The sequence below is a fragment of the Alosa sapidissima genome, chromosome 14, assembly GCF_018492685.1.
Source record: "Alosa sapidissima isolate fAloSap1 chromosome 14, fAloSap1.pri, whole genome shotgun sequence".
Classification (NCBI taxonomy): domain Eukaryota; kingdom Metazoa; phylum Chordata; class Actinopteri; order Clupeiformes; family Clupeidae; genus Alosa; species Alosa sapidissima.
The window spans coordinates 27,753,326-27,778,161 of record NC_055970.1 but is presented as its reverse complement, the minus strand read 5'-3'; the positions used below and the strand labels follow the sequence as shown (position 1 = coordinate 27,778,161).

General features: G+C 39.1%; 3 protein-coding genes across 12 annotated transcripts; 2 read left to right on the top strand and 1 right to left on the bottom strand.

The window, feature by feature from the left end:
• Positions 1-58: 58 nt before the first annotated feature.
• atg13 (ATG13 autophagy related 13 homolog (S. cerevisiae)) lies at positions 59-10,223 on the bottom strand. 3 transcript variants are annotated; one of them, XM_042061499.1, is made up of 18 exons: positions 10,028-10,223; positions 9,404-9,484; positions 9,148-9,228; positions 8,937-9,056; positions 8,769-8,815; positions 8,474-8,614; positions 7,578-7,618; positions 7,366-7,474; positions 6,620-6,718; positions 6,215-6,308; positions 5,609-5,707; positions 4,914-5,006; positions 4,510-4,649; positions 4,254-4,374; positions 3,485-3,562; positions 2,082-2,195; positions 1,110-1,238; positions 59-1,001 (listed from the first exon to the last, which is right to left on the bottom strand). In XM_042061499.1, exons 2-18 carry the CDS (start codon positions 9,470-9,472, stop codon positions 924-926), a joined length of 1,653 nt encoding a protein of 550 aa, XP_041917433.1. In that variant the 5' UTR covers positions 9,473-9,484; positions 10,028-10,223; the 3' UTR covers positions 59-923. The 3 variants fall into 3 exon arrangements, with proteins under 3 accessions (XP_041917433.1, XP_041917434.1, XP_041917435.1); XM_042061500.1 differs by having other exon boundaries at positions 10,082-10,223; XM_042061501.1 differs by lacking the exon at positions 10,028-10,223 and adding an exon at positions 9,596-9,724.
• Positions 9,738-12,454, top strand: harbi1 (harbinger transposase derived 1). Of its 4 annotated transcripts, none has more exons than XM_042061505.1 (3): positions 9,738-9,991; positions 10,867-11,571; positions 11,670-12,454. In XM_042061505.1, exons 2-3 carry the CDS (start codon positions 10,899-10,901, stop codon positions 12,044-12,046), a joined length of 1,050 nt encoding a protein of 349 aa, XP_041917439.1. In that variant the 5' UTR covers positions 9,738-9,991; positions 10,867-10,898; the 3' UTR covers positions 12,047-12,454. The 4 variants fall into 4 exon arrangements, with proteins under 4 accessions (XP_041917439.1, XP_041917436.1, XP_041917437.1 ...); XM_042061502.1 differs by lacking the exon at positions 9,738-9,991 and adding an exon at positions 10,420-10,525; XM_042061503.1 differs by lacking the exon at positions 9,738-9,991 and adding an exon at positions 10,431-10,540 and having other exon boundaries at positions 10,865-11,571.
• Positions 12,455-14,296: 1,842 nt separating this feature from the next.
• On the top strand, positions 14,297-23,538 carry zgc:110699 (uncharacterized protein LOC325371 homolog). Of its 5 annotated transcripts, XM_042061590.1 has the most exons (8): positions 14,297-14,464; positions 14,924-15,281; positions 15,510-15,588; positions 15,756-15,812; positions 15,894-15,967; positions 16,112-16,259; positions 16,790-16,883; positions 22,771-23,538. In XM_042061590.1, the coding sequence occupies exons 3-8, from the start codon at positions 15,510-15,512 to the stop codon at positions 22,958-22,960; spliced, it is 642 nt and encodes a 213-aa protein (XP_041917524.1). In that variant the 5' UTR covers positions 14,297-14,464; positions 14,924-15,281; the 3' UTR covers positions 22,961-23,538. The 5 variants fall into 5 exon arrangements, with proteins under 5 accessions (XP_041917524.1, XP_041917522.1, XP_041917523.1 ...); XM_042061588.1 differs by having other exon boundaries at positions 14,297-15,281; XM_042061589.1 differs by lacking the exons at positions 14,297-14,464; positions 14,924-15,281 and adding an exon at positions 15,337-15,409.
• Positions 23,539-24,836: the final 1,298 nt, after the last annotated feature.

Below are 24,836 nucleotides of genomic sequence, written 5' to 3'. Positions count from 1 at the left end.
CGTAACCGTCATATGACAAGTTGAGAGGAAAAGCTATGGGCCCATGTGACACACGATATGAAATAAAACAATTTATTACACAACATGTACATGCTATATTGACAAGGCAGGAGAGAGCCAGAGGAATTGTCTAGGTGAACATACAGTGGGCCCTATTTAGGAATTCAAATGAATTGTCTAAGATAGAATATAATAATGTGCACTTTAGCATCATGAAACGGTAAATGACGATTTACACTAGCTGAGCTAAATCTGACAGACATTTGTGATTTCCCTCCCTCTTTAATTACATACAAAAAGCACACAACATGGAAACACCTTCAACGTTTTTTCTCTCTGATTACAAAAGCAGGTTAGACGTGAACAATCACAAACTAGCCTATTCAAAGCTCTTAGTAATGTACACTAGTGTTCATTATAGGCATGATGTGAAGTTTTGGACAGTCTTTTAACACAACTGATATTTTTCACTTAAGTTTAAGCATTGCAAATAGTCTACGGGCTGGCATTGCAATAGTGTTTAGTGCAATGAACATATATTCTTTCATATAATTTTGTCGAGATGTCTCAGAAAGGATGAATAAACACATCCATTTAATATTTTATGCTGTTGGATAGGATGAGATATACTGTAATGGTACTGATTTTAATCAAGAATCTCTGGCCCTAATCAAGAATCGGTGTATTATCCCTCTTCATTTAAACAAATATCCTTGTAAGTTATCAACTCAATGTGCACTCACAGCTCACATTCATTGTTTCAGAAATATCTACATGTCTACAACGATATTGTTCAACTGGAGGTCTTGCATTATATGACCAAAACTGGGACAAGTTTAAAAAACCCTACTACAGAGTTTACAAATGACTGTAGTTTTTGGCAGATTTGGAAGAGGAGCTGACAGTGACAGTTGATTGTGGCCCTACTGTAAGGTTTCCACAAATGCATCAAATTCATCAATATTCTTTTCATATAAAGCCAGCTTCTCTGGAAGTGAGTCCTGAAAAAAAAGTGGAAAGAAGATTAAAAAAAAATCAGTTGCAAGCATTAGAGGAATAATTGTACATACACTATTTTCTGAAAGTAGTATTGAATGTGATAATCTTACAAGATCTTCTGCCATAGATTGTGCACTGACATCTATGGTAAGACTAGCCAGTTGTGGGGGGTTCTGGAACTCCCTGTAGAATGTGCCCAAGTCCATGGGCAGGAGGTCATCCTTGGAGAAAGCTGGCTTCTGGACAGAGATTAAAGGGACAGATCCATCAGATCAGCGAAGCCAAAAGACTTATTAAACTGGATTACTGGGAATATACTTTGAAAGGTAAGACAAATGAGACAATTACAGTATACCATTATTGCAGTTCATGTTTTGATTATTTGAAATATTCAACTGTATTTATTCTCTGCATATCACTGTAGGCCCATGCAATGTAAGCCTATTTTATATTACAGTAAGGCTTTACTTCCCATTGATCAAATTGTAAGTGCTGCAATGTTATACTTGTAACCACTTGCGGATTTGGCATGGCTCATCTGTGTTACATATCCTCTAGGCACTGGCATGGCTCATACATATATCAACAGGAAAGTGTTAACATCTGATATTAGCATACTTTTATGCTAAAAAAACCCTGAGTATTTGCTTGGGGGATGGGATTTTAACCAAAGTGTTGCTTTTGTTAAATTGCCCCAATTAAAACCAGCATTTGCATTTCCCATGTTATTACTTGTCAATGAAAATTAATAGGACCACCCTAGTCATAATTTATGATATAAAAGAACAATCCTTCACAAAGGGGCATTCTTGTCTTTCTTGTAGTCTAAATATCTGACTGAATGATATTTCATGCTGAAGATAACTGAAAGCTGCATTTTGAAAGCATGTTTTCTTGATTCCTTGACTACATTTTGAAATTCCTCAGCCCACATCTAAGCTACAAAGAAAATCCACCTCATAACTCTACATCATTAGATTAGATGTCCCCCACATTTCCAACTAACCGTCCACATCAATCTGTTAGTTAAAAACATAGTACCTAGTTGATTTCAGGTCCATATGTAATGAGAGAGCACTTACAAAATCCACCATAACAAAGTCCTCCTGTGCCTGCTCTCCAGTCTCACTGGATCCCTGGGAATGCAGGCTGCCTTGCAGAGGTGAGGATGTGGCTGGAGAGTCTGGTGGGTGGACCTGGGGCGAGAACACATCATACAGTAACTTCATATGAATGTACTTTATTACAACCCCAAAACAGTTGGGACATTGTGTAAAATGCAAATAAAAACAGAATGTAATAAATTACAAATTTGACTATTTCATGGAAAATATATGTTCATTTTAAATTTGATACCGTTTCAAAAACAGTTGGGACGGGGCAACAAAATGCTGGAAAAGTTGTGTAATGATAAAGAACCAAAAGGAGGAATATTTCACAGCTAATTAAGGTAATTGCCAACATGATTGGGTAGGAAAAAGAGCATCCCAGAGAGGCAGGGTCTCTTAGAAGTAGATGTAGGGGTATTAATCACTGTGAAAATTATTCTACCTTGTCTTTTATTACTTTTTTTACTACTTTTGCTTTTTTTTTTTGTCAAATTAGGTGCATCATGGAATGACAAACATGATTTAGAATACCCCATACTGTTGAGCAACTGAAATCCTATATCGGGCAGAAATGGGACAACATTTCATTCTCAAAACTCTAGCAACTGGTCTCCTCAGTTCCTAAACATCTACAGAATTTTGTTAAATGAAGAGGTAAGGCCACATAGTGGTAAATATACCCCTATCCCAAGTTTTTTTTAATTCAAAATGAACATATATTTTCCATGAAATAGTCAAATTTGTAATTGTCAATATTTGATATGTTGTCTTTGTCCTTTTTGCAGCTAAATATTGGTTTTAGAGATTTGTAGATTTTCACATTCTGTTTTCAGAATGTGAAATCTGTTTGCATTTGACAAAATCTCCCTTTTTTTCTAATTTGGGGTTGTATATAAAGTAAAATATCAAGAATGACCAGAAAAACAAGAATGACAGGGGCAGGTAGCTGAGACATTAACAGCAAGGGGAGGCTTGGGGGGAGAGGGTGGTTAATGTTCTTCACAAATCAGCTGTCAAAGTAAAACAATGATACACAAGAATTTGTCTTATTCACCCAGTGGCCAGAACGAGGCTACAGGGTACACTTGCCATTACACTTTAGTCCAGCAGATGGTGGTAATGCACTCAATCTATTTGCAAACTGACAAAAAAAAAGCTCACAGAAAAAGAAGGGTTCGCTGGCCCGGTCAGATGTGTCAGATGCTGCCAGAGTAACCTTCTTCGAGTTTATATTGGTGGTTTGCAAACGGAGTGCATTACCACCATCTGCTGGACTGAAGTGTGATGGCAAGCATACCCTGTAGCCTCGTTCTGGCCGCCGGGTGAATAAGGCGAATCAGGCAACCAGGCTGTTTAAAGAGTGGGGATGGATTTACCATGGGGTCATTCTCCTCTAGGTCATAGGCCCGGGGTGCAAATGCTGCAAATGGTAAATCCAGACTGGCGGTTGTTACCTGGATTGCACAGAAAAATGTTTTGTCAGTGGATTTCAATTTACTAGTCCTCAAGAGGAAAACTGTTGGAACTCTTCTGAATTTATTCTGAAAGTTCTTCTTGGTGTCATTATTCTGAAATTCTTCTAAACATCTGAGTAAAACTGTATAGCATAAAATCTTAAAAGTATTGTAGGTTTCTACCATATTTTCTCCCACAAAACGTATACACAGCATACCTACTTTAAGGGCGCATTCACAGTAGACCATTTGGCCCAGACCAGAGTTTGTTTGGACCGATGGTTCGGTGATTTTTGCTAATGTGAACGCAGTCCAGACCAGGGTCCACTAGAAAACAGTGGTCTGGGGTACTGTTCGTTTGAACTCTGCTGCAGTTTAAATGCTATTTACTCCAACTGCTGTTTTTGCGATGTTGCCAAGCAATATTGGTGAAAAGAAGCTAGTGTTTATGACATAAACGGACCCCCTGGTCCGCAAACCTGTGTATGATGTAATGTGTGAACAGAGACCAGCTGGTTCAGGGCTAGGGGAGAGTAATCGCACTCGGGTACGGTCCAGTTAAACGGACCCAGTGTGAAGGCAACCCAAGTATAAATTAAACTAAATATAACTAGGCACAATTTCCTTTCAAGGTTTCTGAAACATGCAGGTGTGTCATAGATGTCATAGAGTCAGGGATTGTTGTTGGCACCTGTGTAGTGGGCTTGTTGACAAAGGCTCCCACTTTGCGGGTGAATGTTGTCTCCAAGGTGTCTGACGGAGAGGCACTCTTCAGGTCACTGCTCCTGGAGCATGTCTCTGCATCTTCTCCACTGCAAAATATATAGTTTAATAAAGGGTAAAGATGTAAAAATGCATTAAAGCTTTAACAATTCCTTGGTCCCAGTCCTTATGCACTATTAATTTCACCACTTATTTGAAGAAAGGTGTGGGGAGTTGGCAACCACCTGCTTGAAGGGGTAGCAGGGATATGATGGGCCGTGTCAGAGGAGGGGCAGGAGGGCCTTCGGCCATGTTCTGCCTGGGCACCGTGATAGGGCTGCATGGGCACCTGGGGGACACCACCCTCCTTTCCAGGCACTGCCATCTAGGGTAGAAGGTAGACTGATGCTGTCAATGCTGTCAGATCTGGAGGCAAGTAGGTTACACAGTCCACAAATTGCTGCAATGTTTTGTATCAGATGGACAAACATCTCAGATAAAGTCTACATGTTTACTTTACTGAAGGGAGACAGGGTGAAGTTACTATGTGGTTACTATGTTGCTGGTGTTGTTGGTTGTTGTTGTTGCCAACAAGAGAGCAGCAGATGGAACACACACAAGCCCTTTGGCTCTAGTCTCGAAAGGTTACCTGGTGAGGATGGGCCGCACTACAGGTGGCAGGATGACAAAGGTCGGCTGCTCCCAGAGTGGGTGGCTGATAGGACAGACGAGAGCTGTAGAGCTGGAAACAACAAGAAATACGAAGAAAGACAAAAACAGACATGTGTAAAAATAAAAAAACTGTGGCACACAAAATGCACAACCCATGAAAAACATAATGATATGAATTGACGGGTGAGATTTTGTGTTTTTTAAAGCCTATAGTTGTTTCAAACAAGAAATAGTAGAGAGGGGTAGCAAAGGGTAGCAAAGCTTGATACAAAGGGAGCGTATAGTCAGAAGCTATGAAGAGAACAGAAGCTTACCTTAAATGAATGAACATTACAAGTCTCTCTAGTACAATAACAAGCCACAAGTGGTCCATCAGACAGATGTGGCAGACAGTTTAGCTTTTAGGGTTAGGGATGTCTGGAGCAATAGCAGATAACTATTGTGATTAGTTTGTTTTCCCTTACTAGATGAAAAGGGGAAAACAAAACCGCTTGTGAGCAAAATAAAAGGCAGCCAGATCATATCTCTAGGTGTCATTTAGGAAACTAATGATGTGGTTGCTACTTAGGTTAGGTCAGGTCTTGACAGGAGGCCATAGGGCAGGCAGGTGTCAACAAATGCCCAGAGCTATGTGTTTGAGCTGGGAAGCCTGGGTCCACATGTGGAACTCACTTGGTGTGAAAAGCCCAAGCCCATCACCGGGACCTTCAGAGTGTCCATCAGAACAGGTTTAGGCGTCTTTAAATGGGCCTTACTTACAGTGAGCACACACTATGGTACAAAGAGGCACAGAGACACAGAGAGAAAGAGGAGAGAAAGAAGGGGCTAAAAACAGAAATGAACACACCACTTACAGTAAAAGAGAATGAGGAGGGAGAACACCAAATGTGGTGGATTGGTAAAAAGCTAAATCAAGGGTTATATCCCATTGTATAGTTTCAATCCAGGATAGACAAGGGCTGAATACCCAAACACCAAACTTGAGGGACACACCAATAAGAAAAGACAGATCATAAAATGTATAGTGAATGGGTCTGAGGTTATGAGAGCAACACTCCAGGGTTAAGAACCCTGCTCAATGCTACTACACAACAGAATGGATGTTCATAGACTGAAAATAATCAAATTGCTGGAAAGATTTAACATCCGCCCCATTTGGAAGAAAAATGAGGGGAAGTGGATTTTGAAATGGTCATTACAAAATGAATAATAACCAATTACTTGGTCGGGTGGCAGGTGTAACGGAGATGCTCAGAGGCGGGGCTGTGAAGGGCTTACCTGAGAGGGTGGAGAGGTGGAGAAAGATGTGGTGCACACCTCCTGGGAATCCTCCACCCCTGCATAAGCCCCCCCTTCCTCCTCTCCGGGAGCTCTGAGAGCAAAGATATACAGTAAGACACTCAACTCCAGCAGAACCCTTGCATCATATTAGAAACAGATAATGCAATGAAAACTTCCACTGTACTATGACAAAAGCCCTTTGACTGAAAATAGTTGGTGCAAAAAAGAGGAATCAAGCCCAGAGTTAAGGAATGTATGGCAACAAGCACACTTTGTGTCATGTTCCTTGATGTCATCATGTCTGGTATTTGACAGTAACATATTAAAACAGTAGGGGAATTTATCCATCAAGCTGGATGCAAAACACAACAAGAAACAACATAACTGGATAATGACTCTCACCTGTAGTTGCATGGATGCATGTGGCCAACATTTCCAAAGGGACGCTCAACAAAGTGGTCGATGATGATGCCCATGATGGGGGCTGTTCTTTCAAATTGTCTATGATTTAGAGAGTAGAAATTAGTATTTTGAAAAAAAAAAAAAAAAAAAAAAAAAATACAAAATAATCCCAAGACAACAATCATTATGTTAATACTTGGGGGTCAGAGACAGTTATTGACTGACCGAAGCCATAGACAACCACAGTTTGCTGCACCGTCAGCTGACAGCATGAAGCAATAGTTAAATCATTCCTAACAGTCAGTGAAATTGATTCATTTAGTTACGTAATACACACATAAATGCTGAGCCCGTGCAGTCAGCATTGTAAGTCTGTAATCCAGTAAAGGCCTGTCACGCTGCTAACAATAACTTATGAAGACAACTGTAAATATAGCAATGTAAAACATCCACACTGCCTGACATTAAGGAATATTCTTAATGTTCATTAATGCAATGTCTTAAAATCAGAGGATTCTGATCATATGTCCGCATTTCTATAGTTTACCAAATTTGAAAATGCTCACCAACAATATCATTCCTCATATCTTGCTACTATAGTATGTAGTGCAGACACTGTCATTCTTATTAACTTGACCTACTTTATTGTTATTATTGGCAGTGTGGACAGGCCTTAAATATAAACTTTTTTGATAATAATAATGAATATTTCAAAGTAAAAGTTATTAAACATGGAAGGCACATACGAGTCTCTACACCGTGTAGACATAAAGGCCAGGTTTGTCCTATAGGCACAAGACAGTGTGATCGTGCCTATGGGGGTGCCAACGACTCCAACACGTACAGTTTGAAATCCTGTTTCAAGAAGGATGAAAACGTATTATAGAAACCTATATATGCCTACTGTTAAAAGGGAATAGGTTTAAGGATAATATAGATCTACATAGGAAAATATTACCTTCTCCAAGTCCTGCCATCTGAACCTCTCCAAAATATATTCTGGGAGAAATAGAAAAAATGCAATTTTGTGATAAATACTGCAATCTCTATAATCTCTCAATTTCTAACAGACAGCGTCAACAACACACACTGGTAAATAGGTTCACTGCATGATCAATGTCAATTCCAACATTGATTCCTGTACTTCCTCCTCTCCCCCCACCTAGTTCAGAAGCATTCTTTATATTCTCTGATTTATTTTGAAAAGTTTGGTATTTCTCTTATCCTGTAAAATATTCAATAATAATATTTCTATGTAAATATATTGGGGTCAGTGTAAATGTGTTCAAAAGCCAACAATGGATTTAGCATAAACTTTGTGAAGGTATCAGACTATCAGGCTACACTGATAAAACTAAAGTATGTTAAAAAGTATTCTAAAGTACTTTAGAATATTCAAATATTCATGTTAGATCTGATACCAAACTAGAAGTAAACTATGCACGGCTTGAACGACACTGCAAACGCGACCAAGCTAGATAATATAAGGGGAGGAATTTTTCCCCACTTGATGGGAGTGCTTTTTTTTTTTTTTTGCTAAATTACATTGAAAAGATCGGTTGATAGTCATAATCTGTGTTTAAAAGGGGAAAGTGGAGACTACATGTCTACTGTAAAGTAGCAGAAACTGAATGACATTACCTGTCGACTAACCTAACAAATGAAAATGAAATACTTGTGGTCTCCAAGGTGGAGCTATGACAACACTACCAAGGATTTTTGCAGTAGAGGTCATTACTGACAAACAACATTACCTAGTACAGTACATTACTAAGTAACACGTAAAGCACTGGCTGTGTCAGATGTTTGGGTGTTTTTGTAGGCGTCTTGGACAAGTAAAATGCAAGAACATACCTGTATAAAATGACATAGTCATGGCCTTGCTTTCGAGACAATTTATAGGCTGGGGTCACCCTTGTAATAGCCAACAATGACTTTAGGAGTAATGAAAGGCGGTTATAAACCGTGTAAGAGACTTTGATGTCTTTGTCACACCTGTAAAGATAAACATTAACACCAAAATCAAGATCCTGAACAGCATCATCAAGTCATTGTCATGTCATGAGGTAAAATGTATGATAAGCCCTTGATTTTATAAAGTGTCTGGTGTGTGCAGTGTTTTTTGAGAATGCAAACATTGAAATCTTACTTTTCATTCATTTCAAGACACCATGTCTCAAGTTCCATGGAATCCCCCTACAACAGATTTGGTAAAAAACAAACAGGCTAAATGAAGCTTGTTTTGTAAGTATTCAAGACTGCAAGACAATGGTGAAAATTTGCATACACGTGTATAACATAAATCAAGTAAACTTACCTCTGACGTCTTGAGTGAGATTTCCACACACATGGAGCGCCCAATGCTGGGTAGCTGTCCGGCCAAAGCTTTCTTGGCTTCATGCGTCACTTCAGGAATATCTTTGATGGCTAGATTGAACTAAAAGTGATCGAATATTAATATTTGCGCATTTAATAGTTCCATAATCCAGAAACGACGAGGCTCTAAAAGAAACCCAAAGTATTTTTACCCAATCTGAGCCAGTGGGTGAAGATGATGAGCGCGTGCATATTTTCTCTCCTAGGCGAGCTTGAACGATCACCTGCACAGTCTGAGATCATAAAAAGACATTGGTCAGGGACCAGGTTGTTACAATATAAACCATAATTTATTTCTAAAATGTATCATTTTATTTCCAGAGGCATGGTTGTCAGTCAGGTTCCCCCATCAACATTTCCCATATACATTATTAGTAGGCTACCCGTATAATTAACATACAATAATACCTTCAATGCAAAGAATTTAATAAATTTGTCCAGGTCCTTTTTATCCTGTGGGCTCAGATCGTTGTCCATTACGGCATATGGCTGAATGAAGTAATACAATAACGTTAGATGACATACATTGATGTTGGACAGCTAGCAATAGCCAAACATGAACATATCACAAATTAATTCGTAAGGACTAACTTAACTCACATGGACATATGCAACAACTGTAAAGACAACGAAGGTATACAGACTAAAAATCTACGTGACAATCCTAAACATTTAGAGTGATTAGCACATGTAGAACTACAGCATCTAACGCTAAGTTAGCTTATCGTTTCTGAGTTGAAAGCCATCTAGCACTACTGCACACTCAAGTTTCGAAATATCAAGCTGCCCTCATACAACGACAGGCTTACATAAGAATCTAACGTTACAGGCGAGCGTTTAAAAGTAAACATGAACCACAAATGAGTTAGCTAACAAACGATATTGCTTGATCCAGCTAGCTAACGTTAGTCTACTTGTCACATCCTCTGCTTGCTAGCCACGATGTAACGCTAACAACAATGTAGCTAGCTTGACTGCTGCCAACAACAACAGAAGGTGACGTTAGCATTCTGGCTAGGCCAGACGACTTACAGATCATCACACATTCGATATTCACAACTTATACTGAAGTATCAGGCACATTACACGTTATACAACAATGTCCGATGTGTCCAGCGGATCTGATGAGACGTCTACATAAAACTAATAATTAGGTCACGTCGCCAATACACCAAGCGCTGAAAACAGCTCCATATTTTGTTTGTTTTGATTTCGTACGTAGCTTATATTGTCACTTTAGCAATCCGCACATTCACAATTATTCTTCCATTGTCACGTTGGAGGATTTGAAGAGTTCCTATCTTTTAAATTGAGTTATATTTAATTATGCAAATGGATATATATTGTACTTAATATTTAAATGAAATATTATAGTTTATATACATCGCACAGATATAGGCCAGTATCGAAAGTGCAGATGTCAACTGAAACACTAACTAACACGTCACATACAAACGTGTGCAAGATAGGGCTCTGACGAGACCTTTTATTGTCTAGCCTATGTGCGAGACACACTTTAACCAATGTTAGGTATGGTAAGGGATAATAGGTTACAATACATTATCTCCGTTTTACCCAAATTATTTTACTACGCTTGGCAATTAGCAGGATTAGTATTCGTCATGTAAAAATCCCGCTGCTATGTTGCTACTGTGCCTGGTGCTTGTGACTAGTCTAATTCAAGATGTGAATCATTGTTGAAATATTAGCAGGTTAAGCGAGGGTAATTTCTACATCGCAGGTTAAAATATTCATTGGTGCTGTCTACCACACCTATATAGACTTGCCATTTTACTCTTTGTTTGTGATATTATCTTCAGTAGCCTAGCCGAAAGTTGGAGTATTCACTGGCATTTTCTTGAATTTTATAGGTGGGTCTACTACCTGAAAAGATCATTCATTAATGATGGCAATACCAATAGCAATACTAGATTGTGACTTACTGCTTCATGGAAGAGGACATAAAACACTGGACAGATTTGACATAGACTCTGTTTCGGACGAATTCCTGTTGACAACATTTGGTTTCCCAAGAGAGTTCATTTACTACTTGGTGGAACTGTTGCGGGACTGCCTGACGCGACGCACACAGAGATCAAGAGCCATCAGTCCGGATGTACAGATTCTGGCTGCTCTCGGATTTTACACATCAGGGTCTTTTCAAAGCAAAATGGGAGACGCTATAGGCATCAGCCAGGCCTCCATGAGTCGCTGTGTTACAAACGTTACTAAAGCGTTGATTGAGAAGTCAGCAGAATTCATTTGTTTTACTAGAGATGATTCCACCAAACAGCAGTCCAAAGAGGAGTTTTACAGGGTAGCTGGAATACCTAATGTCATAGGCGTAGTAGACTGTGGTCATATAGCCATCAAAGCCCCCAATGCTGAAGACTCATCTTATGTTAATAAGAAAGGCTTTCATTCAATTAACTGTCAGATTGTTTGTGATGCAAGGGGACTTTTACTATGCGCTGAGACACATTGGCCTGGGAGTCTGCAGGATGAATCCATATTTAAACAGTCTTCTGTCTTAAAGTATTTTGAAGAGCAAGACAAGGATGAAGGCTGGTTATTAGGTAGGGTATTTCAACTCCTTCCTTACTTTTCTTTCCCAAATGTGTTGGTTGTTGCTTTTGAACTGGTCACTTACCAAAATCATTGTTATGTATTTTAGGAGACAACTGCTACCCACTGAAGAAATGGTTAATGACACCTGTACAGAACCCAGAGGCTCCTGCTGATTACCGCTACAACCTTGCCCACACATCCACACATGAGATTGTTGATCGCACATTCAGAGCCATACAGACAAGATTTCGTTGTCTAGATGGCTCCAAGGGCTACCTGCAGTACTCACCTGAGAAGTGTGCTAACATAATCTTAGCCTGCTGTGTTCTCCATAATGTCTCACTTCAGTCAGGACTAGATGCTTGGACCTTTGAGAGGACTGAGGCCAAAGACCAATCTGATGAAATGACTGAACACCCAGACACTGTGGACTCTGAGGCACACAGAATACGTCAGGAGCTCATTCTCAATCACTTCAGCTAAACATGGTATTCTTTGCAAAGATCGGGTTCAGGAATAGTCTTGCATTTTATGGCGATAAGGGATAGTTCACCCAGAAATTAAAACTGGGTAACCATCTATTCAGCCCCATGCTAGAGACCTACAGTGTTGCCCTATGGTAGAGAACAGGGTTACCAAGACAGAAGTCAAGACGCATCAATCTATAATGGCCATGTAGGATTTAAGGAAGTCCACATAGAGGTCAATCGAACTTTTACACTAAATGAGACTTTCTAACATCATTTTATTTAGAATTAAATCACAAAGAATTCACACACAAAAAAATCAGTTTGTTTACCAAAAATGCATACCGTAGGCCTGTTTAAATGGATGCTCATTCCTGAGATCCCTGTTGCATATGTTTGGTACAGAATAAAGAATTGAAGTGCTCGCACCAGCTTACTTTTTTGAATGAGCAATGTATTTAGTGCAAGAGTGCATTTCCTGTTGTTGGTGTTGGTGGCTACATTGAAAACTTTTCTGCTGTACAGTATTGTACTGCTCACAAAACCTCTGGGGAAAATGCCATGGGTGCAAGTTTTGTGCATCTGACTCACTCTGGCCACAGTGCGCATGCACTGGCAGCAAAATACGCTGCCAAACTCGGGGCCCATGTCTCTGCCACTATGGCTATTGGACGACATTGACTGAATTCAGAATCTAAGATTTTAGATAAGGTGCAGGGACTCAAAGACAATATATAGATATATATATATATATCAGGTAATGGCTGATTTTTAATGCAATATCTACAAAAGAGTACAGAGGCCTATTAGCAACCATCCATGCATGTTCGAATGGCACATTCTGTCTAATCTGTTTATCATTTTAAAAGGCTAACTGATCATTAAAAAAGCCATTTGCAATTATGCCCTCATTCGCTATACAACTGTCCCTAGATGAGTTCAGTATCTAGACCATCATAATTATATTATGGCCAGAAACAAACAACGTTCCTATGAAATATGTCAATCCATTCTTGTTCTGAGAAATTATGGATGCTATATGTGAGAAATAGTCAAGAAAGTCTCACACAACGCTGTGTGGTACTCTCTTCACAAAGTAGTCTAAACTGGCTTTAACCAGAATCAGAGAAGGATTGGGTGGAGCCTGTGCAACTGAGCAAGAGAACACATACATGAGACTGTCTAGTTTTAGAGACAAACACCTCTTAGCAAGTGGCTGGCAAGTCCTTTCAAAACACCAAACACATCAAAAGAAGAGGTGACTTCAGGGTGCTGGCCTTCTAGAGTTGTAAAGAAAAAGCCACCTCATACTGACCAATAAAAAGAAAAAATAAGATGGGCAAAAAAATTCAAATAATGGGCAACTTATAATAATAATAATAATAAAAAAAAATAATAATGCATTTAATTGGTATAGTCTTTTTTGAAGACACTTCACAATTTTACTAGACACATAAGCTATGTAAACAATACAAGGTACATAGACAAAGTCACATAAACAAAAAAACACACAAGATTCATAGACAAAGTGGAAGACAAAACTAGAGAGGTGAGCAATGAGAAGAGGGGGAATCAATTTAGCAGGAAAAGGTGAGTTTGAAGAGGGGAGTTTTGAAGGCCTGTTTGATTGATGTGGTAAAGGTTGCAGAATCATGATTGGTTCAGTTTATATATTTCATAAAAACTAATGAATAGCCTTACAAACTGACAGCCTAAATACTGGAATGTCAAACTCCAAACCAAACAGTATGCAGTTGTAAACCTAAGATGACTATTCTGTTTGAGAAGACAACTTTTGGAGTCAGCCTGTGTTTGTCATTTAAATTGAGCATTGTATATACTGCATCAGAGAGAGCACGTGCAGCTCTTGGGGTCATTAGTATTTTATCCCCCTTTGACTGACAGCAGTGTGCAGTAACCTTAGCAGCACAGTTTTAACAGATATAACAAGCATATCGTTGGCTTGTCTTGCTGAAAGACTTGTGTTTGGAGTCTTTCAGTAAGACAAGCCAACGATTGTTATGCTCGTTATATATGTTAAAACTTTCTAAATGGTAACAGTGTAGGAACGTAAATGCAATGTGTCTGTTCAATTTAAATTAAATTATCTTCAATTATAATAGTTTTTAATTGGATGCAAGGTTTTGATTTACCGATGTGGTTTTAATTTAGTTGTGTGACATTCATCCCTCATATTAAGACTCGCCGGCATATGAAGCCCACTCACCAGAACAGAGTTACTCACCAAAGTGCCTGACAAATACTGGGGAGATGGGAGGCACCCGCAACACGCTGCCTGGGGGACCTAGTTCTGGGATCTGGACCTGAACTCTTTTTTGCCAGTGTCTGGTGATACCCGAGGGAGAGCAGCCAGTGTACGCCCAGCGGGAGGCACTTTGCATCTGTGACTTGAAGATTTCTTCCTTCAAGAGTGGTAATGTAGCACTGAGGCTATACCCTCTATTGGACTCTGTTGTTTCCCTGTTCTTAGTGTGTGTCTGTGTGCGCATATGTGTCCATCTAGACTTCTGTCAACTATCATAACATCACATACTATTCAGTTAAGTTAACTTAGAGAGTCTTCAGCTAAACTAAACTTAAAACAATGAAATAATGAATCCAATTTGAGTTTACTTAAAACTTTAGTTCAGCTTTTGAACTTATGTTGAACAGGGTTACTATTTTTTACAGTGTTAGCTGCTATTGTTCTCATTAGAATGCTTAAAACATGCCATGACATTTGGAAATGATAGAACTAAAGCAATATGACCAGGGAATTATTTGAATGATTTGAAAAATGATAAAACATGCTAGGAAAAAAACTATAAGCTTTAAGAGTTTAAGGGTTTTGATAGCTCTTTCTTGGGAAAATTTCACTCTCCATGTTTATTAGGTCCTCCTCGGATGAGACTGTCTACACTGCGCAGCATGCTTCGCTGTCATCAACAATAAATCAATTGACTCTTTTTAATGAGATCTGGAATGGGTCTCACAAAAGGCCGAAATCATTTGAAGTTGAAAGAACTGAATGTGACAAATAGTCAGACGGTGGGATAAGAGCAGAAAATCATCGGGAAGAATATTCTTTTGTCCACACAAAAGAAAACAACCTATATCTAAGAATGGTTTCAGCAAGAGAGTAGCGGTGAAACTTAGACCGTTTCACTCTTGTAAAATTCTACGGAGCTGGGCTTGCCAGACGCACTGTCAACGCTGATTCGATTGGTAGATGCGCGCGAGTCTCCGGAGCGGTAAGTGAACATATTTTTTAATGATTTGGTCGTATTCAACAGAATTGCGAAATTCTCTCGTGTTGTCATTGTTTAATAATGAACAAAATTGGTCTGTAAATAAACAGCAACTTGTGAGCCACGCATGGGTAAAAAAGTCATTACATAACTTTGCATTCACACATTTTGGAAATCATATGTAGGTAAACTATTTGAAAATATTGTTATGCTGTTTCATTCTATTTGAAGATGACTGACTCTGGAGCTGCCAGAAAAATGACCAGAGCAAAGTTGGTCATTCTTGGACGTGACAACTGCGGGAAAACTGGTAACGACGGGGTCAATGTTATTTCACGTTAGTCTGGCTAGTGTGTCTGTTAGTCAACCTCGTTGTGAATAGCATTTTAGTCTATTTAAGGGTGTGTGTTGTTTGGAAAGTATTTAAGATATTATTTCTGTGGGTATCTGCTTACCATCTGCTTTGTTTAACTAAAGCACTGTGTGTCAGATTCATCACCAAGCGGTTCATTGGAGAATACGACCATAAAAAGGGTAGGCCTAATGAACTCAGCTTTGAGAATTCATTTTGGCACTGAGTGCCCATATAATGACAGTTTTTGTCTGTTTTGCCAGAGGTGACATATGGATGCAGGAAAGTGGTTGATAAAGAAGCTATTGATCTAGAAATATTAGATACAGTAAACAAGGTATTATGTTATATCATATACTATATTTATAATATCCTATATGTAGTAGCCAAGTAGCCTATCACCCAGTCTTTTTTTCTGAAATCAATAACAACATTTGTTTTGAGTCGCTCATTCTGTTTTATTTGTCTCTCCCCTTGTTTGGAGTGTGTGGGTCCAGCTGCAACCTCATTGGAAAGCTCCATTAAATGGGGAGACGGATTTCTTATCATGTATTCTGTCACGGACCGCAGCAGCTTTGAATATGTATCACGTCTGAAAAGGCTCATTGACCATGTCAAACAGACTCTTGGTAAATTTTACACACACACACACACACACACACACACACACACACCCTCAAGGCTATCAAAGAGCAATTTATTATAGTTATAAAAGGCAATTTATTAAAAATATAATTATAATGACATAATGATATGCTCAAAAATGGTAATAGTTGATAGGCCAACATCAGAGACACATCTCCATGGTGTGGATTGCATCATGAATTTTCCAGTGGCATTTTTGTACATGGACGGTTATTGGAATAACACTTTACACATACAGTAGACATGTCTCTGCTGAAGGATGTAAAATCCAGTAATTTCAAGAGGATTAGCTGCTTGACTCTTTACATCATTCTTTATTAGGGGGGGGAATGTGCAGAATTTGTCTGCTAAATTGTCATTTTAACAACTGTCTGTTTTACTTCAAGAATTCCTACTGACGCAGATACATTAAACAGAGGTGGTGTGTGTGTGTGTGTGAGAGAGAGAGAGGTAAAGAGAAGGCGAGAGAGGAATGGAGAGTAAATCTCTGTCCATTGTCATTTTCTGTTGGCAGGTATCCCCACAGTGATTGTTGCTAACAAGTGTGACATAGAAAATGGACGGGTAGTGCGGAAAGAAGAAGGGCAGGCTTTGGCTGCTGATCTGAGGTCACACACTACTCAGTTTTACACATATGAAGCACTTGCATGTTGCATCAGATTTCAATCATTCATTTGTCTGGTGCCATTCAGTCTATGTACTGCAAAATATAGCTAATTAGTTGTTTTACTTGTGAAAGCATGCAAAATGATTCACTTGAAAATAAGCAAACATACTTCGACTTGAGTAAAGAAAAATAGAAACTGCATTTCGTAATGAATAATTTTCACCAATGTAACTGACTTCAATTTAAGCACTGTTCCCTCTTTAAGAATTGTCATGGGTACCCCTTTAGCATAATTTCCAACAGGGTTCCGTAAGTCTAACGTACTGTGCATGTACCTGCATGTTAGAAAATTACACTAACATGGTAAGAAACCAAAAATAGTAGGAAGATCATTCCATGTAAAATCAACCAGTGCCTCCCACTCGACCCCCTCATATGTTCTTTATTTAGTGATATTGTGCCTCTACATATCCAAGGTCTGCAAAATTATACCTCCAAATTTACCCCATTTCATGAAGTGTGCATTTGGCAACTCCAGACTAGCTTAAGCCCTATCTCAGTAACTACTTCAAACTTAAGCATGAATTTTGGTGTGCTAACAATCTTTACAGTGTCATTCATATGTCAGACACCTAACATCTGTCATGCCTGTCAAATGACAATGGCCTAAATATGGGTTTATCTGTAAAAACACCAAGCTTTTAGCCTAGAAATCTAGACGCGCCCCTAGCGGAATTACATTTGCTGCCAGGGCTAGTCTAACAACTCTCCGTTGGCTTGTGAGCTCCAGAAATCTAAACTTAATCAGGCCAATGAAATCGTGTATAGAGTCGTTAGGTGGGCTTAACATAATGATTGATGGCAGAGTTGCAACGGTTTGGCTTGAATTCCCTGCTACTTGAAAACAAATAAGATGGATGTTGCTGTTGGCGAACAGTGTGACACGAGTTAAGCTTTTATTAAGTTGGCAAACGTTTGAACTAGCCAACTAGCTCCGCTGATGGGAAACGCATGGGACTCATAGCGCTGCCGCTGTCCTATTGCGTGCAGAGGGAATTTGAAAGACAACTGATTATCCCGCCCCTCGGACTGAGCACTCGTCAGGCTACCAAGCTTTATGACCCTCCTGGAAGAACAACATGAGGTACAAGCCAAAGTGTAGATTGCCACCTTGTAGTCATCTTAAAAGTGTTAGGTCTAACTTTTCTCTTTTGCTGTCCCCTCAGGACATGTCCAAACTTGGAAAAAATAAAAATGTCACAAAAATGTATGTGATTGAGATGAGATATTGCACTTGTGCATACAGTATAACATTTGGAATGATAAAATCCTCCATTTTCCAGAGAAAATTAATTTAGATTTTTTTAACAACATCAATAAAATGCTGAAGAATGCACATAGACTTAAAGTCTTGTATATAACCTTATAGGGTGACCGTAAGCTTTCAGAGAAAAAAAATAGAAAAAGCGGTACAAAATATTACCGCCCTCAGTCCTGCACATTCTCTCCGCAAAAATAAATAATGTTGGTCAATTTCTCTCCATCTCTTACTCCATCCCCTACTCTTGGAACTTTTGTGCATGTAAATGAGTGTGTGTTTTTGTGTATATGTGTGCTTCTCTCTGTGTGTTCGCTTGTGAGTGTGTATGTTTGTGTGTGGGTGTGTTTATATGTGTGTGTGCGTGTGCGTAGCTGATATGACCCCCCATGAACAGAATTCCACGAAACTTGGCATGCATTCGGAGGGTGTCATAATGACCTTACAATTGAAATTTTGTGCAGTTTTTAACATGTCAGCCAAAGATAGATGTGATTACAACGCCTCGTTTTTGCTTTTTAATTTTTAACTAGGTGACGCTATACCTCAAACAGCCCCTTGAGACCAGCATACAAAAAAAGTTGGTCATCCTAGGTTCTCGAGATATTCACAGAAAACTGTGTCCGGCCTACCCTCCTTTTGAGGGGCCCGGTGAGGCGGGTGGTCTTTCAGTCCCGGGAATTGTTGACACAAATTTACTGAAGAAAAACAAATCCGGAAGAAAGAAACTAAACTAACTAACTAAACCTGTATGACCGCTTCGCTAGCGCGGTGATCATAATAACACATCTTAAGGACTTTTGGCAAAAAGCTCCAGAAGGGTAATTCGGTTTGGTGTTTTTACAAATGACCCATATTTAGGTTATTTGACAAATTTGACAGATGTCAAGTGCCTGATTGACACACGAATGACACTGTTGACCCACCAAAAAATATGCTTGAGTCTGAAGTAGATACTAGTATCTAGTCTGATGTTACCAAAATGGCCACTTCTCTGAAATTTGGGTACTCCCGTGGAAATATTTAGAATTTGGAGGTATAACTTTGCAGCCCTTCCTTTGAGATGTAGAAAATACAATATCAATCTAAAGAGCAGCAATGAGGGGGGCAAGCAGTTGAGCAGTAGTTGGGATTGGGATTGGTTTGGATTGGATTGTACTGGACTGGATTAGATTGGGATTGCTGAGATATGAGCCTACTTCCTGTGATCATGGATTGAACTGGATTGGATTGGATTGGATTGGACTGGATTGGATTGGGATTGGGTCTTGAGTCCATGTACAAAGTTTGGTTTCTATATGTAAAAGCATTGCTGAGATATGAGCCTACTTCCTTTGATTATAGCGCCCCCTATTGGTCAAATGACGCCATATGTATTGTGCGTCCTCAGGATGGGATCCCAAGTCTGGGTACCAAGTTTATTTTCGATACATGAAAGCGTTGCTAAGATAAGAGCTCTCTAGTGCCCCCCTAGTGGTCGAAGGTCACCAAATTTATTGTGTGTCCTCAGAATGGGGTCCCAAGTCCATAAACAAAGTTTGGTTTCTATACGCTTGGTTTTTAAGTTTGTTTTCTATACGTAAAAGTATTGCTGAGATTCCTGTGATTATAGCGCCCCCTAGTGGTCAAAAGACTCCAAATGTATTGTGTGCCCTCAGGATAGGGTCTCAAGTCCATGTACCAAGTTTGGTGTTGATAGGTGAAAGCATTGCTGAGATATGAGCCTACTTCCTGTGATTATAGCACCACATAGTGGTCAAAATGTACCAAATTTCTTGAGCCTCCTCCTAATGGGGTCCTGAGCCTATGTACTATGTACTTTGAACTTGATACGTGAAAGCCTTGCTGAGATATAAGTTCACTTCCTGTTTGGCGGCTTTGCTACCCATTTCGATTGGCTGTGACGGGAAAACTCTTTTGAGTATCAATACGCAAAAGAATAACTTTTGTGCGGCTTGGTCTGAAGATCACCTGTGACAAGTTTTGTGAAAATCGGGAGCAATTTTGTGACCTGTGAAAAGTTCAAAAAGTTTAGTTTTGCTTTCGATAAAATCCAATATGGCGGAAGGTCCAACATGGCGGATATTGGCGTCAACGTGGGGTGTGTTGAGGTGTGTTGAGTTCGGCCTCATCCAAGGATTCCAAATATACCTCAATGTTCAATGTAATGCGCATAGATGTAATGCCAAATTTGAAACATTGGTGGCGCTAGAGCACTTTAGGTGCTGACATGAAACTTGGTGAAATTAATCATAATGAGAATGTACCAAATCAATGTGCCAAATTTCACAACTTTTTACTGTATGGTTCAATGGTAAAGGAGAGTTTTGTTATAATAATAAAAATACGTTGTTATAATAACAAGAAGACTAGCTTCGCTGCTTGGCCCCCAAAAATGTAAGGGGGTCGAGCGGGAAAGTTTTCCAAAATTGGATATTTTCATGTGGAATACAGTGGATATGGAAAGTATTCACAGCACTTCACTTTTTCCACATTTCGTTATTTCAGACTTATCTTAAAATTAATTCTTTTTTTTTCTCATCAATCTACACACAATACTCCAAGACCCCACAAAAAAGCAAGTGTTTGGAGTGTTTTGTAAATTCATAAACAAAAATAAAAGACTGAAATATTCCATTTACGTAAGTATTCAGACCCTTTGTTATGACACTTGCCATTGAGCTCTGGTGTATCCTATTTCTATCAATGGTCCTTCAGATGCTTCTACAACTTGATTGGAGTCCACCTGTGCCTAAATGAATTTACTGGACATTATTAGGAGAGGCACACACCTGTTTTATAGTCTTTTAAGCCCCCATGTAGTCTTCCAGGCAGCGCTGCATGGAAGGCACTAGGGTTAGGCAAGGATTAGGGTTAGGGTTAAGGTTAGGGTTAGGTGCCTTGAAGTTGTAGGTCGCAGCGCTGCCTTGAAGTCGATGTTGGGGGCTTAAAACACCATTGAGCCACACATCTCTTTATATAAGATCTCACAGTTGATGGTGTATGTCAGAGTAAACACCAAGCCACAAGGTTGAGAGAATTGTCTGTAGACCTGTGAGACAGGGTTGTGTGAGGACACAGATCTGGGGAAGGGTACAAGAACATTTCTGCAGCATTGGAAGTACCCAAGACCATGGTAGCCTCAAATGGAAAAGTTTGGAACAACCAACAGTCTTCCTAGATCGGGCCGCTCAACCTAAATGAGTAATCCGGTAAAAGGGCTTGGTCAGACAGGTAACCAAAGACCCAATGGTCACTTTGAGATCTAGAATTCCTTTGAGAAGATGAGAGAAGCGTAAAGAAGGACAAACATCAGTGCAGCAGTCCACCAATCAGGCTTTTATGGTAGAGTTTACAGATGGAAGCCATTTTTTTGCCGGGAGTTTGCCAAAAAGCACCTGAACGACTCTCAGACCATGAGAAGTAAAATCTTGTGGTCTGATGAAACAAAGACTGAACTATTTGGTCACTCCCAACGGTGTGTGTGGGAGAAACCAGGCATTGAGTTGCACTGACGTTTGTCCTTCTTTACGCTTCTCTCATCTTCTCACAACCCTGTCTCGCTGGTCTACGGACAATTCTCTCGACCTTTGGTTTGGATTGGTTTTCACTCTGACATACACCATCAACTGTGAGACCTTAAAGAGATGTGTGCCTCTCCTAATAATGTCCAGTAAATTCAGTTAGGCACAGGTGGACTCCAATCAAGTTGTAGAAGCATCTCAAGGACCATTGATAGAAGTAGGATGCACCAGAGCTCAAAAAATAATTGAATCCATTTTAAAATGAGTCTGAAATATAGTTGTGGAAAAAGTGAAGTGCTGTGAATACTTTCCATATGCACTGTAACCTATAGTGCTTAACTGGCTAATATCCTAATATAATAGGAGGTGCAATCTTCACAAAATTGGATTCATATAGAATCACTAAAACATTTTTGGGATGCGTGGCGAATTTGATGAAATTACATAGGGGGCACTGCAGCAGCTGCCATCTCAAGACATGCCTCTGCCAATAACTTGGGATGTAATAAAGGTTCAAAGTTCACGAGATTTGGATCACCAACACATTCAGTGGATGTACGCCAAATGTTGTGAAATTCTATCCCTAGGGACATGGACACACACTGTAGATATGTCACAGTACATATAATGGTAAAAAGATGAATGTGATTGGGATTATTGTTCAATTGCATCGATGTTTATGTAAACTGCAGAATCAGGCTTTTTTGGGGAAACCTACAGCTCCTAGCATAGTGCTACTGGTCATTTATGATGTCAGAGTTGGCTTAGTTCTCACTTTCACCAGAGCTCTGAAATCACAAACTACCTGTATTTGTACAACAGAAGTACTGATGAACTTGACAGAACAGGATTTACACCTGACTGTATTAACAGACTGCCGAAACTGAAGCTCCTAGTTTGTTAAATTTGTTTAAATGGAAGCTAACTAGTTTTTACAGTGTGGTTTATTGTTAGCCTTCCAGGCATTTAACACAGCTGTAGATTTGCAGATCTGCATCCGTAACCTTCACTTTGTCAAGCTACAGGTATTTCAATGTCCCATGCAGGTGCAGCTTCTTTGAGTTGTCTGTAGCAGAAAGCAGTGCTTCTGTGGAGACTGCTGTGAGTCAGCTGATTCGAGAGGTTCGCATGGAGTTCAGCAAACATCTACTTGCCATGGATAAATGTTCACGTATGCTGCAGATGAGGCATGCACTCAAGAATAAGCTCACACGCAGTAAGACCATGCAGTGGTGACTCTTGCGGACTCAAGATGAAGAAATGTCACCTTTCATCTGTGTGGAAGAGCATAGAGAATGAGGAATGTTCGAATGGCGTGAAGGTCTCTTTGGAGAGCATGATCAAGTTTTCAGGGGGCATTACTGACCAACATGCATTCAGTCTACGATTGTGATGTGGGCAGATGTGGATGAGGTGAAATCATTATTACAGAATATCTAACTCTGCAGCAGAAGAATACTCCAGTCTATGGCAGAGCAAATGCATTCAAACTAGAACATTTTCTCTTCTAGTCAGTAGATGGTAAACTGTAAAAAGTAATTTTTTGGGTTACAATGAGTAGGTACAAATGATATAAACATATGTTTATATCATTTGCTTTTGAGCTGAAGTCTGTAAGTTATATGGTTTTTGTTTCTGTTAGAAGATAACATTAATTACAAATAAATATATCTTTAAACATAGAATAGGATTACATAATTAGCATAAATTATCTTAAACATCATAGTGTTTGGAATTTTCATGTTTCACATGTTATATGCTATGTTATTACTGGTACTGTAAACTTCTAATACATATTTGTATATGAGTAGGCCTACAGTATGACCACATCCATCATACAACCAGTTGAAGTGAAATGAGGAGGGTAATCAAATAAGAGCACAAAGCATTGCTTTGTCATTTTAATTGCAAAAATGGTAAAATAAATAAATACAAATTGATCAAATGCTCCTAAAATCTCCACTTCTTTTGATGCTCTGCTAGAACGTCAGGTAAACACTGCATTCAAATAATTTATCACAACAGAGGCTCAAGTACATGACAGAGGTAAAGAAACTCACAAACATCTGGTAGAACACAGGATGCCAACAGAATGTGACAAAGGGTTGGTAACATTTATGCTGTAAAAATAAAAAGTGATAGTATTCAAAACCCAATGAAAAATACAATTAACCTTTTTTACAAGATGTAGATAACAATATGTAGATTGTGTCATAAATAATTTTCAAAGTTTGCAGCACATCAAGCATACCTCTTCTTGTTTTTGTGTCTCTACACCAAACAGATAACCTAAGAGGAAGTACCAGAATTTTACCATACCATAAACAACTCTTACCACAACATCCAGTGGGAGAAGGTAATAAATATTACCAAAAGGTCTTGATATGAATGCTGTTGGTGCAGAAGAAAGGTCACAGTTGTGTTTAGATTACCTATGAGGAAACAGTTCAATAAACAACATATGCTGCAGACTGTAATGCACTGTTGTGAACAGGGGAAAAACAGACAACAGAAAATCTCACTTTCAGCACACAAGTATACTTGCACAGGGGGCCATGTATCTTTTGACAGCTATTTTAATGGTTTGATATCCATCAACTTCCTTTAACATAGGGCAGATCCCGTAAGTGTATTTAATATAGAACTGGCAGAAACATATGCCACAATCATAAGATAGCATATTGTTTGACCCACTCTTGCTTTTGAACCTTTTGAAACACATGCAAAGAGCCATATGCTCAACTACTTTAACACTGTTTAACACATTCTCAGCCAAACAAATCATCTGAATTGTTTTCCTGATTCAGCACAGTACCCTAATTATTCATCAAGCAAGGTTTGAGTATCTGCTCCAGTCATTATTCCAAAACATGGGCAACTAATTTTCAACATAATAGTCGAGGTAAAATTTGTATCTTCTTCCCCTCTCCAGTATAATGAGAAATCTATGTATATTTTGGGCACTTCTTTCATTTACAACACAATCTTTGTAGCTATAGAAAATGAAAATAGAACCATTACAAGCTGTCATCAAACATTATTACCGTTATTTTGCTGGTGCATACTCATGTGAGAAGTTATGAGTTATGAATCTGAGTATGTAGAACAGAGT